At 41.4% G+C, this 17,478-nt stretch overlaps 1 protein-coding gene across 1 annotated transcript in view; it reads left to right on the top strand.

Moving 5' to 3' along the window:
* The window catches only part of ADARB2 (adenosine deaminase RNA specific B2 (inactive)), a 301,734-nt gene that overhangs the window by 192,081 nt on the left and 92,175 nt on the right, over nt 1-17,478 (top strand). Inside the window, exons 2-3 of the mRNA XM_085050330.1 lie at nt 3,128-3,214; nt 11,043-11,947. Of these exons, the coding sequence (XP_084906456.1) occupies nt 3,128-3,214; nt 11,043-11,947 (992 nt within the window). The remainder of the gene's footprint in view (nt 1-3,127; nt 3,215-11,042; nt 11,948-17,478) is intronic.

The raw sequence follows: 17,478 nt of genomic DNA, 5'->3' as shown, positions 1-17,478 counted from the left end.
ACTGAATTTCACCATTGGTAATAAAGCTGAAGTAGTGCCTCATGGTCTGTACAGCAATAGTCAATAATGTGCAAAAGATGGAAGTGCACAATAATACCAATACTTTTAAACTAACCAGATTATTTCTCTGTAAACACCTTCATTTAATTATTCTGTCAATTATCTTCTCCTTCATAGGCTCAATAATTCATCTGTGCACTGTGTATACTACAGCTTTTCTCTTTTTACAGAGCTTACTCAAAACCCTGCCCTCCTCCTCCTTCCAGACACTCACAAATCTTCCTTTGCTTAGCCAATAGATTGAAATATTGAATTATAATTTCTGTCATTGGTATTGATAGAAGTATATCCTGTTATTAGGACCTGCCTGAGTTTGGTTGACACAAACCCATCCATTCCTGCTCTAAGCATGCAGCAAATTTTATATTCTGTTTCTCTGCCACACAAGTGAAGTCACCAGCAAGGGCTTTGGGACAGGTGGAAGACAGTACTGATAAAAGCTTAAGATGGCTAAAGGGTGCCTTAAGACAAAATGAAAATGAAATTGATAAATTTTATATCCACATTGTAAATTTTACCTATCAACTCCACTAAACTAAATCATAAAATATTCTTTTACTAACAAAAGTATGGTATAAAACTAAATGGGTTTGCTTTTTGATTGGTGGCAGGAGTAAGCATTAGCCACTGCAGCAAGTGGCTAATGCTTCTAATTTCTTCTGCTGCAGCAAGAAAGCACTTCCTTATTGCTTGATTAATGGGCTAACTCTCTGTGAGAAGTGAGAATATTTTCTGAACAAGGAAGATTAAGGTTTGTGTGTGACATCAGGGTCTTGAGGGTTCCTCCTGAAGGTCTGACAGCTGCCAGCATCCAGGCACAGGTGGAGTACCCACACTTCAGGATCTCAGTATCCAGGCACAACACTCACTGTTGGTGCTACAGCCAAGGGCTGCCAAGGGCTGCCCTGATCCTATGTCTATCAACTGAAGCATTTCCCTTACCAAATGCAGCCTTTGGATTAGGTCCCAAAAACCTACGCTCTCTTCTGTTCAATCAAAGAAACCAGTTGAGAAAGTCAAGAGTGAGCACCAGCCTTTATCATGATCACAACCCAACAGTCTCACACGCAGTGAGATGTCCTACAGAGACAGCACATTTCTCAGTGAGCAATGCCTCAGCAAAAAAGTGTCAAAGGATCCACTTAGGAAAATCTTCTGGCTATAGCATTCAAAAATAGCTTCATTCTTTTGGTTCCTGACATCGCTGCAATCCCTTAATGAAATTGCAATTGAAGGAGGCTAATTTGTGCTCTAATTATATATTAGTCTGGGCTGAAAGGTTTCTGGACGGAAAAAGGTTTTCTTCAGGCAATCTTTTATTCTTCTTATTGTATTTACTTAACAAAGAGCAGTCAGCTTTTACAGTGAATTCCTGTAATAGAGTTGAGCTGTAATGTTATCCAGCTAAGGGTAAATGTATGAAGTCATTTTTGATGGGTTCTGATAACAGTCTTTAACAAGAGCAAGGACTGTTTGCAAATGTAGGAAGAACCAGGCCAAAAAGATAACAGATGTGCTGCTGAAAAAGTTTAGGAGCTCTTCAGCTGGAATACCTCCTAGATCAGTGGTAGTTTAGCAGACAGGTGGTTTAAGGAAATTCAGAGAAATATTTTCTGAATGATAAATAAATTTCCCATGGAAATATTTATTTCTATGTCACTTGAAAGAATACATTCTTGGTCTGGTTTTGATGCTTCTGCCACAGGGTGAGAGGCCAGCATTGTTCACAATGTACAGGATTCAGAGCATTTCTACCTGAGGTGAGCCTCAGCCATCTATTTCCTCAGCCATAGCTGAGGCTTTCTAAGCAGAAAAGTACTTTAGGAAAGAAACAAAGTTCTTCAAAGCCGTGGATCACCTTTGTAAGGTGTGTTTCTGTTTCTTCTGTCAAGTGGACACTCTGTTATCATTGGTCCTCAATAAAATCCTCATAGTGTGTCAGGAGGAATTCAGCCTAAAAAAAATAAATGTCCAGTTAAATAAACCAGTTAACAAAGGAAATAAAACACTTAAATATATATCCATTTCTAGTGTTTGCGTTAGCTCCAGCTTTTCCCTATAGATAAATCCTATGCCAAATATTGACGAAGTATAAGTCAGTATCAGTTCTCATTTTGCTGAATCTGCCCTGGCCTCTATTGCAGAGTCTGATCAGGGCACTGGAAGCAAATGTCTCTGCCCTCCACTGTCTGCAGGATAAGCAGAAACTGCAGTTAAAAGCAGCTGCACTTAATAAGAATGGGCACAAGAGGGATGTCAAATAGTGTTCTTATTGCGTGAACAATAGCCTCCTGGGCACACCATAAGGGTTTGCCAAAAATCATATCAAAAACTGATAGAATTACAAGCCACAGTAGTCTTTTGTACCATCCATCATTGAGCTTTCTCTAAGATTTCTGGTTCAGTCTCCATTAGGGAGAGGAAACAAGTGAAGTAGATGGTCTCATCCATTAGAGCAGTTCTCATGTCCCTTCTCCCTTGACTGACTACCTCTCCCATTCCCAGCTGGACCAGTTCAAGCATCACCCACTCTGCAGTGCTTGGGCACCACTGCTGGGAAGCACAGACAAAGAACAAGCGGGCAGAAACCAGGAGGAATGTGTATTTGGTGTTTGTATGTCCCAGCTGTAATAAACGCATCGAGGTTCACTTTATTTTGGTGGGACTGTAGAGTCACAGAATCACAGACTGTGCTGACTTGGAAGGGAGCCACAGCATGTGTCTGAGAGCATTGTTCAAATGCTTCCTGAGCTCTGTCAGGCCTGTTGCTGTGACCACTGCCCTGGGGAGCTGTTCCAGTGCCCAACCACCCTCTGGGTGAAGAACCTTTCTCTAATATCCAACCTACACCTCCCCTGACACAACTTCAGGCCATTTCCTTGGGTTCTGTCACTGGTCACAACAGAGAAGATATCAGTGTCAGAAAACACAAAAAAAAAAAAAAAAGAAAAAGAAAAAAGAGAGAGACTTGCCAAGATGTTTTGACCTGAGAAAAAGTGTGAAGTAGATGTGAACGCATTGATTGAGTACTGACTTTATATGTATCTTTTCTTCTGTTTTCTTCTAGAGAAGCTAAGCATACTGTCAACCTTCATAGCACCCTTCAAGTACCTGAGTCCTGGCCCAACCACCATGGAGGATGAAGACAATTTAAGTAAGCAGTCTCTTTTCTCTATAGATGAATAATAAAGTTCAAATATAAAATCTCTACAGTGGAGGAGCAATTGAGGAAAGGAGGTGGTTTTGCAGCCTTTTAACAATTGTTTTTTGGCAGACCATTAGCCCAGTCCTCATGTGAAATCACAGAAGGGAATTAGGAGGGATCCACAAGGATCATCAAGTCCAATTCCTGGCCCTGCACAGAGCCATCAAATTGAGAATTGATTAACCAGGCTTAAATAAACCAGTTATAACCTAAAAATTAACCACTCTTGGCTAATTAGTATTCTCTTGGGCCCTTACACCTCAACCAACTGCCAGAGCTCATGACTTTAGAGCTGGATGAAAGTTCTGCTGGGTTTGAAGGACTTGAGAACTCTTCCAAACACCAAGAAGTGGCAGTTAGGAATTAATAACCCTCAGTAAGCCTTCCCATTTGTCACCTAGAAGCAATTATTGTGTGTTACCCAGCCCTGCTTATTGTAACACAACTTGAATCTTTAAATAAAAAGGGAGAGAAGCTTTCTGAACCAAATGAGCAATGTTTTAGTATCACCTACCAGATGGATTCCTTTACCAGGCAGACATGTGCTGCCATATTGCCCTGTTAGAGCCACTTAGTGGGAGGAATTGGGTGTTTTTCCCTTGTTGTTGCTGATCTGCCTTGTTTTGTTCATGGTGCATCACCAAGGGGAAGAGCTGCTGGAGGAGTGAAGAAGCACAGCCTGCTATTTTCTGCTGCTGAGCATCACATGGACATCACACTATTCTGCTGCACAGCGAAGGCAGGCTATTACAGATCTTAGCAAAGGCAAAAAAAAATCCTGAAAACCCTTCAAAATTGCTCCCAGGAAGGCTACGTTTTCAGGAAGACATATGAGAAGTATACACACACACACAGAGGAAACATATTATGCACACGATGAGCTTGTGCAGGCACCTCCTGCGTAATAGTTCCCAAATGTGCTACTTAGTTATTTTTAGGTAATGTAGGAAGTTTGTACAAGCCAAACACTGTAACACCATTTTCTTTTGCTGCTGTAACACCAAGACAGCTTCATGCCTGTGTGGGCTGTAAAACAGCTCACATGGACAGGGTAAGCTATGTTTTCTGAAAGAGAAACAGCAAATGTCACTGTTTTCAGGGTCACCCTACCCAGTCCTCCCTTCGGTCAAACATATGCTCCAGTGAAAAGGCAGCTATTTATTTCTTGGTACACAGAACACATTTGAGGTGTTACTATTAGAATCTTTAAATAATATGAATTAATTTAAAATCATATTTCTGTGTTCACTTGCAGTATAGTGGTCTAAATCCCACTAAAGCCTATAGCACACATATACCTCTGGAGTAATTCCGCATTTTAAAGCGCTTCAGTTATTTGCCCTGAACAAGTGGAAAAACCTTCTGTGTTAACAATTTAACAGGAGCCCAGGAGAATGCTGGCAAGGTAGAGAAGTAGGTTGCTTATCCCTGTAGTTTTCTGCTCACTGAGCATCCTGTGAGAGCGCTGCTTCCCCGACTGTGCTGTATCAATGGGCAGAGTTCCACCAGCTGAAATGGATACAAATCGTGTTTCACATTCCCTTAGGCCTTCTTTACAAAGGGAGCCATGCAGTTTAACTACACCTGCATTTTCAACAGCTGGTTATTAGCATACAGACATGATTTTTGTGGTTTATGATCAATGAACTAATACTAGAATAACCTATCAAAGGCACAATGTACCTTTGGAATGGAATTGTGGGTAAACTAATCATCTGTCTCTGATGAAGGCCTAGTCTTGAACATGCAAGGAAAGGACCACCCTATTCATCCCCAAAAGGCAGTTTTACCTAAGAATTTAAGAAATGTCGCAGAGGATTAGAAAGAGGAAGACTAGCTCTGTACATGGTCTTCAGCATTTGTTAGTGATGCTTTGAGAAAAAGGACACTCAATTGAGGATCATCACCTTTGTATATCTTTCTAGCACCTAGGAAAACGTTTGCTCTGCTAGAGCTTGCACCTGAATCATCATATTTCTTAGACATCAACAGAACTGTCTAGTCCTCTCCGGAGCCCACTGATACTTCTGATCTCAACAACAGCCAGGAACAAGGAGTGATTTAGAGTGTTGTCAAAAAGTTCACCCTTTTATTGCTTTAAGCCTGCTGTCTCTAGTGCTGGGATTGTGAGAAACAGTGAGCAATCATTCCGTGTTCACTGCCTACCTGCCTGCCTTTCATGATGTTACAAGCCTATGCCTGTCCCTGATCTTTAACTGTGCTGTCCACATTTTGCCATGGGATCAAGGCACATTATCACCAGCCACAGATACTTTTGAATCCAGGTTGTACCTCTAGCAGGAGCGCATGATTCATAGGGATCTCACTGTGGAGTGCTGCCACAGGCACAGGCTCAGGGCAGCACACAGCTCCCCAGTGTCTGCTGAGGGAGCTGATGGTCCCCACACGCTGATATCAACCACTGCAGCAGTCTTGCAGGACACATTCCAGATTCAGATTCAATGTATTGAAGTATGTTCAGTTATGAGCATGTTGGTCAAATTCCTCTTCAGGCAGCACGAGGCCCCAGAGCTTTTGTTTCCACAGAGTGAGAAATAGCAGCAGCAACCCTGTCTCTAAGAAAACAGTGAATATCCCATTTCCGGAGGCAGAGCTCCAAGCAGTCTCTCACCAAAACAATTCCCTTATTTTTGTTTTGAAAACAGTGTCTATTGCTATCATTTGGATTTCTCCATGCCTAAAATGTACTGATCCTGATTGAGCATTGACTGATTTGCCTTAGGTCTGTCTCTGCCATGGGCTGCCAACATTTTCTGCAGCATGCAGTTCTTTGCTAACTTGGACAGAGAGCATCAGAATTTCAGTATCATCTAAGTCAGGTCATTAGATCATTTGAATAATTTCCCTCATTGGTAAGATCTTGCTAGACAGACATGGATTTCACAGTTAGTTCAGATAGTTAGGTGGGCAAAGTAGAGTATGTTCATTCTGGAACAGCTAAAAACAATGGCAATCACCTTTCACAAATTTTTCATCTTTACTTTAAGCAAAATCCTGTACTTTTTTGCACTGGTAATGCTTCTCTCTGCAGTGTGGTGTTACACACCACTGAAATCTAAGGACCCAGGTTTTAACAGCTTGAACCCTATGAGGTGCCAGGGAGTGTTCAACAGCAGCAGAGAAATCATGGCTTACCTAGACTTTTTACATGAAGTTTTAAAAATACATATGTGTGTTTTCACGTAAGAGAGGAAAGAGTGATTTCTGTTGTTAGCTTTAAGTTTATTGCTCCCAAGTCAAGAAGGTCAACCAAAAAATCCCAGCAGAAGTGTTCCCAATTCTTCATTGTGGAATCAATGAGTGTATGAAAATGCCATATTGCTTGCAAGGGGAGACTGCTCTACATTGCATTTGATATAATGCAATTGGACCTTGGACAAAGGTACCATAGCTCTGGCTCCTGGGTTCATACCTATTGCTCCTGACTTAAGATTTTTCATTTTCAAGTATTCCGGGAATTATGAAAGTCACTCCTTCTAATATCTGCAGTCAATGTGATAGAGAACAGCAAAAATGTATTCTACATAAGCAATCCAGTGTTTACTAAAGATTTCTAAAGACTGTAACTGCCTGTCTCAGAGCTATTAGTTGAATCAAGAATTAGCCATAATTCAGATAATGCAAATTCTTTCTTTTACTAGCACAGCTTTTCAATAATATAGTGCCCATTGGAATTCAATAGTAAAGATGCCAGTGAAAATGAAGATGCCACATACCACCTCTCCTTTCTCATCCTCCCTAGAAGTTGGCTTGGCAGCAGAATAACCTTCAACAGGCACAATATTATCTCTTCAAATGTAGCGTGGAGTATCGGATGGTTAGCTCTGCAGAGCCCTTAAGACCCAGAGACATAGTCAGTGTCATTATTAGTGATGCATTATGGTTCTGAAATGCTCTTGATGAAGCAAACTCTCTAGGTTAACTCTACTGTGTATAATGACCAAAAGGAGAAAAAACATGAAAGAGCAGTCAGAAGACTGAGGAATAGTGCGTGAATAAATATATTTCACTAACTGCTTTATTTCCTCCCATTCAATTACTGAAGTAAATACAAGATCACAATGTCTCCTGTTGCTTGTGAATCTGCAAAAATCAGTGAATAAAGCTACCTGAGGAGATACTACAGTAGAAACCTGTGGGACATTTTTTGAAATCTTACACAAGAAATTAGAAATTACTGCCAAAAAACTATTATATTTTTCTTCCTCCTTTCTTTTTAACTCCATCCCCTTACAATGTTATTATTCTCCAACCTTTCATCATGGGAGAACCATAATTTATTATCTTCCCTTTTTTCCCCCAAATGTAAAGAATGTATTTGGGAAAGTCAAGAACAAAGACATTATGAGAAATGACAAGACTGAAAATGATCCACAGTTTTGCATTTTCCCAGTGTGTATCCTCCAACTTACCCCTTTCCTTTTAGTGCTCTTCATTTCTAAAATTGCTTGTGATTGTTCTATTAGAGCTGCTTACAGTATTTATCTTGTGTAGTTTGGTGTCATTTGCCTGCTTTGTCTGATTTTCACAATAGAAGTACATGTGCCACCATTAGAGAGGTAATCTTGTGTCTGCTACACAGAGGTCTCATAAAAGACACATTTCAAAGACTTCCTATTTCAAAGATACCTGAAAGTATAAAGTAATTTCCCATTTCCTGGCAGCTGCCAGGGATCACACAAGTCCATCAGGCTCATAGACTTTCTGAGGCACTCACTGATTCACAGGCTCTGATTTACAGGCCATGAGGACTTTTGGATGCTGCAGCTGCTACTGAGATCTGGGAAGAGCTGAGCTGTTTCCTGGTGTTTCAGGACCAGGTGCTCTAAAATCTGGTTGGCTGTAAGGATATTTGAACAGATTTCCCTCGCTGTGACGAGGTCAAAACACACCATAAATACAGGCATGTCACCGTCGTGCATGCTTAACTTTGTCCACATATCCTTTGTGCCTGATCTCTGGAAGTTTTACACTTGCATCTCTGCATTTTTTTTAACTACATCAAGGCAAACTCTCTGTTGGCCAAAACATTGACTAGACAATTTCATAGGCACAATTTTAGACAAACAAGTAATGTTTATTTTATGTTGCCAAGGTTTTAGTTGACCACTGTTTTATTGAGGGTGCTTAAGGTAAGATGTTAAGGTCACACATTCACGTTCACAAATCTGCAGCTCTCTGACCATGAAAGACAAACCAGATGGAATGAAAAAATATGAATTATAAACACAAATAACCTTTTGAGTTTTCCTATTCAGTGGTGCATAATCAATACAAATTCTTTTCAAAGCTGAATATTGTGTGAAGCAAGAGCTATGTTTCTTTTCATGCTTCCTGACTACAGTGTCATTATATGCCATAATTGGCTCTGTAAAAACCTATTAGGTTAAGATGAGAGAAGAGGTGTGAAATACAGAACCAACCTGTTTCCTGCTAAAAAATATGTCTGCATCAAAATATTTTGCCTTTACTTTAAAAAACACATGTAACTACAGAGATATCTTCTGAGTGAGGTGAAAACATGCGAAAAGGTCATGATGGAAAATGTCCAGAGCCACTGCCCAGCTGGATAGAGGAAGTTAAAGCTGATATCCCCTTTCTCCTCAGATCAGAGTCTCTATAAATAAATAGAGTTGCAAACTCAATGAGAAAACAGCACATTAACAACACACATGCATTAGTTATCATGATCTTTTAAATGTTTTATTTCCAGAGTGGTTGGTTTAAAGATGTCATATTTTATACAGCTGAATACCGTGTGATGAAACTTTTCTTTTTCTATTATGTATGTCTTCTGCTTTCCTTTCCTTCCTCACCTGTCTTCATTCTGTCCCCTTAGCTTCAGAAGCTAAAAATTAACTAGTCAATAAGACCTTAATTTGTCAGTTCATGTTCTGCCTCAGCAAAGCACTGCAGAAGAGAGCTCTGCAGATAACTTTGGTGAGACACAGACCCAGGCTGGAAGCTCAGTGTGTGCTGCAGGGTTTTCAGGAGAGGGATCATAAAGACTCAGTTCTGCAAATGGGTCTCCACACATGGCATTTGAGCCATGATTATTGCCCATGTCTAAGCAGTGACCCTCTTTCTGTGGAACAGCTTGCATGAGGGCAGACTTAATGCTCTGATGGGGAAAAGTCTTTTGATATTTAATACAATTGTAACTTGTTAAGATATAAATGAGGTTTTTAATCATGATGGTTGGTTCCACATAATCCTTTGCAGGCTCCTGTGCAACTTTCAGTCCAGCCTAATACTGGAGTGCAGCAAAGACTCCAGCAGAATCTTCTCAAAGCTTAGCCAGCAGCTCTCCCCTTAGATCCTCGCAGCCAAGCTCTATATCAGGGTAGAGAAAAATCCAAACATGTCCATGGCCCCACAGAAAGTGGGAGGACCATTCTCTGTCCTCTAAGGATCACAAGGACCTTCCCTGTGTATGGGACTGGCACAGCCTGTGCATGTGGCATGATCACATCCGACAATAATAAACCAAACCCTGGGAAAGGCTCCATGCTCAGTGCTGTTTGGGGTAAAGCAGGTAGCCATACAGTGCTCTGCTTAGAAAGGGATCAGGTGCATCACTCCTGGGATGGGTTGCCTTGTAGGTTGGTTACAATCATATTTACTTCCTGTGCTTGTCTCTGCCCCAAGGAAGGCACAGGGGGACTGGAGGATGTATCAGAGATGCAATACATTTAAACAGACTCATCAGAAATGACACATATTTTATAGGACTATTATTTAGACAGCAGCACATCATGTGTCTCATTCAGGACATCAGTGAGATGAATCTCCATTCTCAGCCTTGCCTCTGCTGTGGCATAGAGCACTGCCTTGCAGCACGGATATTGCCTGAGCAGGGTCCAGAGCAGTGGGGGATTCATTGGCTCAACAAGGGAGTGCTCCCTCCATAGCTCCCCACTGTCGTTTCATTCCCTTCCTGGCACTCCTGGCAGTCATTATCTCCCATTGCTTTTCTTTGACACAGATCATCCTTTACATCAGTAATTGCTCCCATCATGATGCTCTGGCTTCTCCTGGTCTCATTTGCACTTATCTACAATTTTTTCAATATTAGTTATTGCTGATGCAGAAACTAAGAGTATCTGCAATTGAATTTGACAGAAAAGCACTCACTTACTAAACCGGGATCTGAGTCCAGACCAAATTATTGTTTCAAGTGCTGTGAAGGTCTGTCAGATCATTTCCTAGTCTGGATTCATGATGTTGACAACATAAGAGGCTATGGTGTGAGCAGATACGGTCAATGTATTTGTTGCAAATAGATTATTAAATGCATTGGCCCATTTTTCTGTTTGTGAGTCATTTCTGATTTCTAATAATGTGTTCATAAGCATTCGCCCACATGGATTATAGAACAATTGTCATCCTAAGGGAATTTTGCAAACTATTCATATTTTACAAGTAATTATCGAGCAGTTCATTTAAGTCACATGGCATCCGTTATGCTTCGTCTTTGAGTGATGTAATCTTTTTTTAAAACACAAGGCTAATGACTAATAGAAGCAGACCTTTGGGGATAAGTAAATATTCAGAACATGCTGTGTAGCGCAGAACTTGTGCTAGAAATAACAAACCAACCATTATGCAGATATTTCAGGAAAATGCCTCAAAAGGGCTGAGGAATGAATTCTATCTTTTTTTTTCTTCTTTTTTGGCTATTCTGACAGCCCTAGGCATAATGTCAGCTACTATGATGACAATTGTAATGTGAGCTGTTTTCTTTCTTTACTGACAGGTACCAGCAGTGCAGAAGTAAAGGAAAATCGAAACATTGGCAACCTGGAGGATCATCCAATAGCATCTACTGACAGGGCAAGAGGGGGAACACCTAGCAGTAAGAGAAAAAGACCCTTAGAGGAAGGTAATAATGGCCATTTCTGCAAACTCCAGCTTATCTGGAAGAAAGTTTCGTGGTCAGTGACGCCAAAGAACGCTCTGGTTCAGCTACACGAACTTAAACCAGGATTACAATATAAAATGGTTTCCCAGACAGGTCCAGTGCATGCTCCAGTCTTTGCCGTTGCTGTGGAAGTAAATGGACTCACATTTGAAGGCACAGGCCCCACAAAAAAGAAAGCCAAAATGCGCGCCGCAGAGCTAGCTCTGAAGTCATTCGTCCAGTTCCCCAACGCCTGCCAAGCCCACTTCGCCATGGGAAACTGCATCAGCCCATCCACGGACTTCACTTCCGACCAGGCTGACTTCCCAGACACTCTGTTCAAGGAGTTCGAACCATCCACGCACAGCGAGGACTTCTCGGTCTACAACCCCGTCAACAACGAGCTGCTCTCCACCGCCTACCGCCACGGGCGCTTGCTGTGCCACACGCTGGACCTCATGGGCCACGCCAAGCCGGGCAAGCACCGCGCGGCCAAAGCGGAGAGCGAGAAGAACCCGGTGGTGCTGCTCAATGAGCTGCGCTCGGGGCTGCGCTACGTCTGCCTCTCGGAGACGGTGGAGAAGCAGCACATCAAGAGCTTCGTGATGGCCGTGCGAGTGGACGGGAGAACGTTTGAAGGCTCAGGACGTAGCAAGAAGCTGGCCAAGGGTCAAGCGGCGCAGGCGGCCTTGCAGGCCCTCTTTAACATTCGTCTGCCCAGCCACATTCCCAGCAGGAGTAAATGTCACCATTTGCCACAGGTGAGAGCTCCTGGGTAGCTGCCACCGCGTTGGAGGAACTCTTTCGATGAGGGGGATTGGTATTGCTGTAGCTGTTGTTGGTCTACCAGATGGTTGCTCTGGTGTTACAGCAAGTGTCATGCCACAAAAGAACTCTTTTCCCATAGAAAGAGCCACAGGCAAAAGCTTGGAAATAGTATCCTGAAACCATTGGGTACAATTTGCAGCCCATTCCATAGGAGGCATAGAGGAGAGTGCAAAATGTAAGGGGAAATACCAACATCTCACTTTGCTAGAGCCAACAATAATATTGTCACAGGCAGAAAACTCAGGTCATTCTGTGGTACTGCATCTTTCTTTACAGAGAGGAGCCCATATATAAAGGGATGCTCCATTTCTTCCTTTCAGAGATAATTTTTGATGAGGACCATGCCATTCAGAGGAGATACCAATGATAAGGAATGTGCCAGTGTCAGAGCAATTCTGCCACTGGAAAAGTTAAGGATTTTTGTTTATTATAGGTTTACTATTGGGGGTGATTTTTTTTTTTTTTTGGTTGGTTGGTTGATTGGTTTGATTTGAGGACCTGGGGTTTTTTGTTTTGTTTTTTGTTTTCACATGTGCCTCCAACAGCCCAACAGATACTGAAAGCTTTGACGTTTTCCTGGAACAAATGTAGAGATTACTGCTGTATTCATATAGAAAATATAGATCAGAGATGCATACTTAGCGCATCAAAGTTTGATAGTTGGTCACAGGCCAAAGGCTATCTTAGCATTACTCAGACTCGTGTCAATTTTCTAAGTTCAAAGGAAGTCAGGGTTTGCAGACACTGGGAAGCATTACACAGGTTCAAGTAATTTATTGATTTGTTTGCGCTATCAGAAAAGGTTTGATTCACCAGCACCAGGAGGTGATCTACAGCTACAAAGCTCCCTTTATGAAGGGAGCTGTTAATGTCCAGGATTTAATGCAAAGCACCAGGAGCACTAAGAGTCATTCTGCTGTTGGCTTGCTGTGAGACCCTAGGCAAGTCATTTAAATTCAATATGCCTGTAATAAAAATGAGCATATTATATGAAAGAACACTTCAAGATCCTTAAGTAGTGTGTAAATGCAAATTATGAGTAGCAGTTCTCATTAACATTAGTAAAGATGGCCATTATATGTTCAAGGAGTTTGATAGGAGATTAATCCTTTGGGTAACATGATTGCCTGCAGGACCCAGGAATTATATTTGGTGACCCAGAAGTTTCCTTTCTATGTTTTCAGAAAGGAGACATGACAAATGTGAGAAATTCTAAAACACACCATAATCCTGCACCTTTCTTTTAATTTCAGTTTGCAAACTCCATGAACAAGTGGGATAATAACATAGTTCAATAATAGCAGTGATCTTCACAGAGTGCTTTGCGGGAATTTTGGAAACCTGAACCGCCAAGGTAGTTTCACCTTTCTTGCACTCCTTTGAAGCACACACACTTTTAAATTAGACACCTCTAGTGTTTCCTCCCCAGATTAATTCTGAGTATAAGTAATCCCATTCTGCTGCTTGCTTTGATGCCCCCAGCAGACTTTGCTGGGCATGTCAGCAGGTAAATACCATGTATTTATCAAACTCTGATTTGTCTTGTTCTGAAACTGCACCACAAGGATCATTGCCTCAGTTCCTGAGGGCTCTGAAATATTCCCTGGAGTCTTGGCTTCAAGCTCACCTTCTGCCTGAATATCACATTTTACTTCAGTCTCCAACTGTTCATTAAGTGACATATTCTCCAGTGTATGTTCCCTTTTTTATGGCCTTTTCTCCTTTCTGTAGACTGCTGCCCTCCTTATCTTCTTCTCTTCACTGTTCTGGAAGTATAAATGTCAGTGAAAAGGTGTCACTGAACTTTCTCTGTCAGTATTTTTCGAGAGGTTATGTATTGTCCAACTAAAAGACTACTTTTAATGCCAGCATTCAGAACATTAATTGAGAGATAAGCCTTAACACTGATTTCTGCTGACCTCCTTACAAGCTGCTCTCATCAACAGATATAACAGCTGTGACACAAAACCTTAGTTTGTGTTACTCACTAAGTCATAATTCAAATTCCACACAAACCAACAGACATATTTCCACTTTAAGCATTAAATCCAGAAGCATCTTTCCTTATTCTCACTGTTATGCAGTACCTCATCAAGTGACTGCCTTTGCTCACGACCCCAGTCAGCCCATCTGGTGTTTGGTCAGTCAAAGCAGTGTAACCATACTGGAGAGAGTGAAGTCCTCAGTAGCTGTGGTCAGAGCCAGCTGCTCCAAGGGTTGTTTCAGCTCCTTCTTGTCTCCCTGATCTTGTGGGAACCAAATTTTCAAAGACAAGCTTCAAACCAAGTTTTCAAAACTATTCCTACTCAGTAGTCTTGGTGAGTCTCACACAGGTACAATGGTGACTGGGAGAACTGTGCACTTGCCCATGTACAGGGTAAAGAGAAGGTAGCTGTGATAACCCAAGAACCACCTGAAAAGGTCACAAGATTTGCCCATCAATATGCCAGTTCTTCCTCAAACCAGATGTTTGATCTGTGCTAGGCAGTGCAAGTGCAAGATAAATACCATTGATGATATTTATGTGTACCAGAGACTGGGCACACAATGTTGATCCAAGTAGCCAAATAGGAGCCTGGAGATCTGCTAAACTCATGGCAGACATAAAGTGAATCTAGAGAATGGAAATTACAACTCTTCACTGCACCTTGGATAAGTCTCTAAATATTACTTCTTGCTTCCTAGCATAATTGGTCTGAACTCATATTGTCCATCAAATATGCAATTTCTTCAATTATCAACTTTCATGGAAGTCTGACAATTGTCTCTTCCCACTTTGGAAGCTCATGTTCTTACATTCCAAAACAGGAGGCAACATCAGAGGGTGCTGACCTAACCAGCCCTAATGAGCCTCAACTGGTAGAAATGCATTCCCACACTCACAGGCTTTCCAAGTGCAGTGTGTTCATTTCAGGAGATCAAGGTGGCCCCCAACTGCATCTGACCAACTTGCAATTGTTTTTTTGTCTTGTAGTCCTTCTAATGTGTTTTAGTCTAAATGGCATTCTCACCGCTGTAGAGCATTACCATTAATTAACACTGCCATAACAAATCAGTAAAGAGGGGTGCCTGGATTTCAAAAGTACCTAAATTAGAAAAAAATAGGTGTGAAAATCACATTCACTCTGCTTTGAAATGGCTCAACGTTGCTGTTGCTGGTTCACATCCAGAGCCTCCAGAGCAGTGGTTGTCTATTTATTTTAACAAAACCTCATTTTGTTTTGTGTGTGTATCATCAAAAAAAGAAGCAGGGTTTCTTTCTTTGGTAAATACAGCTAACCTTTTGGATCCAGTTAAATCCCCTATTTGCCAAAAGCTTCATTTGCAGGCTAATGCAACCTCAATCCCACACTGCAGTGATTCTTTACTTTGAGCAGGTCAAGGATTCATGCCAGTTAACTTCAGTGTCACCTTGGTGAGAAGGCAGCTTCATCATGGGAAGAACAACCACCCTGTCAGGGAAAGCCCCACACCTCTCATCCACTTGCCTCCAGAAACCTGTTTCCCTGTGTTGCAAAACAGATTCATTTTCATGCAGTGTCAGTTGTTTCTGCCTCCTTAACTTTATTTCTCTCACTGTCCTCGTTTACCAACATCCTGGCAGCCACAGCCTCTCGCCTGTGTGGCAGTTATACCACGGCTGAGGTTGGCAGTGATATATTTGACTCCAGTGTGAAGAGCAGCAGCACACGGAGCAGGCATTGAGCTTTGGGAAGCTGTTCCAGCAGGTTTCTGTGAAGAGCTTTGTCTGGACAACTGAGCAGGTACATTGTTTTATAACCTACTCTGTTTTCTCCTGCACAAAGCTGAGAGGTGTGTGTGTAGCTCCTGACAGGGGGATGCAAGAAAGAGAAATGGTGGGAACCAGAGAGATGCCTCTGCCATGCAAATAACATTTGATTTCCGGCCATCTATTTCATACTCTGTAGGTGGGGAAAGTTGCTTTTATGATCAGAGCTACAGGCAATCAAAAAATTTATAGGATTACAGTTTCTTAAGCAAAACAATGGCAAAAGAACCAATTTAGAGGCACAGCATTAGTTTACTGGATACTGTTATTATCTTGGCTGCTAATTAGATTGTAGTCACTTTTAGGCTCACAGTTGAGGAACAAGGACCACCTCCTCACCTTTCATACAAGTTCGATATAAAAGATAATTATTGTCCCAGAGAGTTTACAGCTTGAGTCTCAGATGAAGAAATGATTGTGGCTTAATATATATAATCCATGCAAGATCAAAGGGAGATGCAGAATGGCTCCTACATGGAATTACAGGAAACAAATTAACAGTGTAGAAAGCACTCTGGCGGCTTGCTTTCATAGCATCAGCACATATATGTAGACATATTAAGGGGTTTGCACATGAAAATTAGTTATCACTGCAAAACAACACATTACATTATATTACATTAGCATCTGCTGGACTCCAATAATGCTGCAGTTCTCTGCTGCAGAAAGAAGTGTCTGAGTTGGTGTATCCATCTCCACACTCCCTGCCTCTCTATTTCACTCCTCAGTTGCTGTACTGTGTAACTCCCAGCCACAGATAACTCCAATTCCCTAAAGCTTCTCCCACACTCATCTTTAAATCCTATGTGATATAGAGCATTCTCAGGGCTTTCAGAGCCCTAAACAAAATTCTCCTAACAGAGATGTTAAATTCTAAATGTACCACTCACCTAATTAATAATACTTAGCAGAACTGCAATTATCATGATAATTAGCTAATGAATGGTCAATCTTAATTTACAGAAGTGAAAAAATAATTGCAATATCTTCAAGGAAAAAATCTATAAGGCTGAAAGGTATTTTTCTATGTAATTTAAGTTTATAAGCAATCCAAAACTCTTGTTCCTCTGAAAAGAAAGGAAAATCAAAAGTATCTAATTTTCCCCTATAGGGACTAGGAAGGGTCCACAGTGATTACAGTACATATAGAGTAGGGTAAATCTGATTTAACAATCTAACTTGGCTGCTGGGTGCTCTTTTAGCTCTTTAGTAGTTGAAAATACTTCATATCATCCATGCATCCACAGAAATAGCATTTGATTTCTTCCCTTCAGGTTTTCGATTGCTTATTAAACATGGCTAGTGAGACACAGTGTGGACTCTGCTGACTTGTGCTATTTACCTCAATAAACCAGCCTTGTCTATCCATGAAGCTGATGGTGTGGATCTGATTTGTGAAGAATTATTATTTGTGTGACCCATTAGGGTGAGACAGCTTGTGCAGAGTGATTAGGGCTCCAGCAACCAGCAGACTTAGTTACTACATGAAAGCTGAATCCCAGTCTGGTGTCATCCAGACATAAAACATTCTTCTAAACCAGACACTCTTTCAGCTGTCAGAGTTGCTTTTGTTGTTTTCTGGCTTTGTAAGTGAGCTAGGGACACTTCAAAAAGCTCCCAGCAAGCTGGACCTCGTTAAAGCTCCCACTAAATCTTGGACTTGCATCCTGACTT

Source organism: Lichenostomus cassidix, chromosome 2, assembly GCF_008360975.1.
Source record: "Lichenostomus cassidix isolate B80296 chromosome 2, HeHo_3.0, whole genome shotgun sequence".
In the NCBI taxonomy this organism is placed as follows: Eukaryota; Metazoa; Chordata; class Aves; order Passeriformes; family Meliphagidae; genus Lichenostomus; species Lichenostomus cassidix.
Note: the sequence above shows the minus strand (reverse complement) of the source record. Positions and strands in the feature narration are given on the sequence as shown.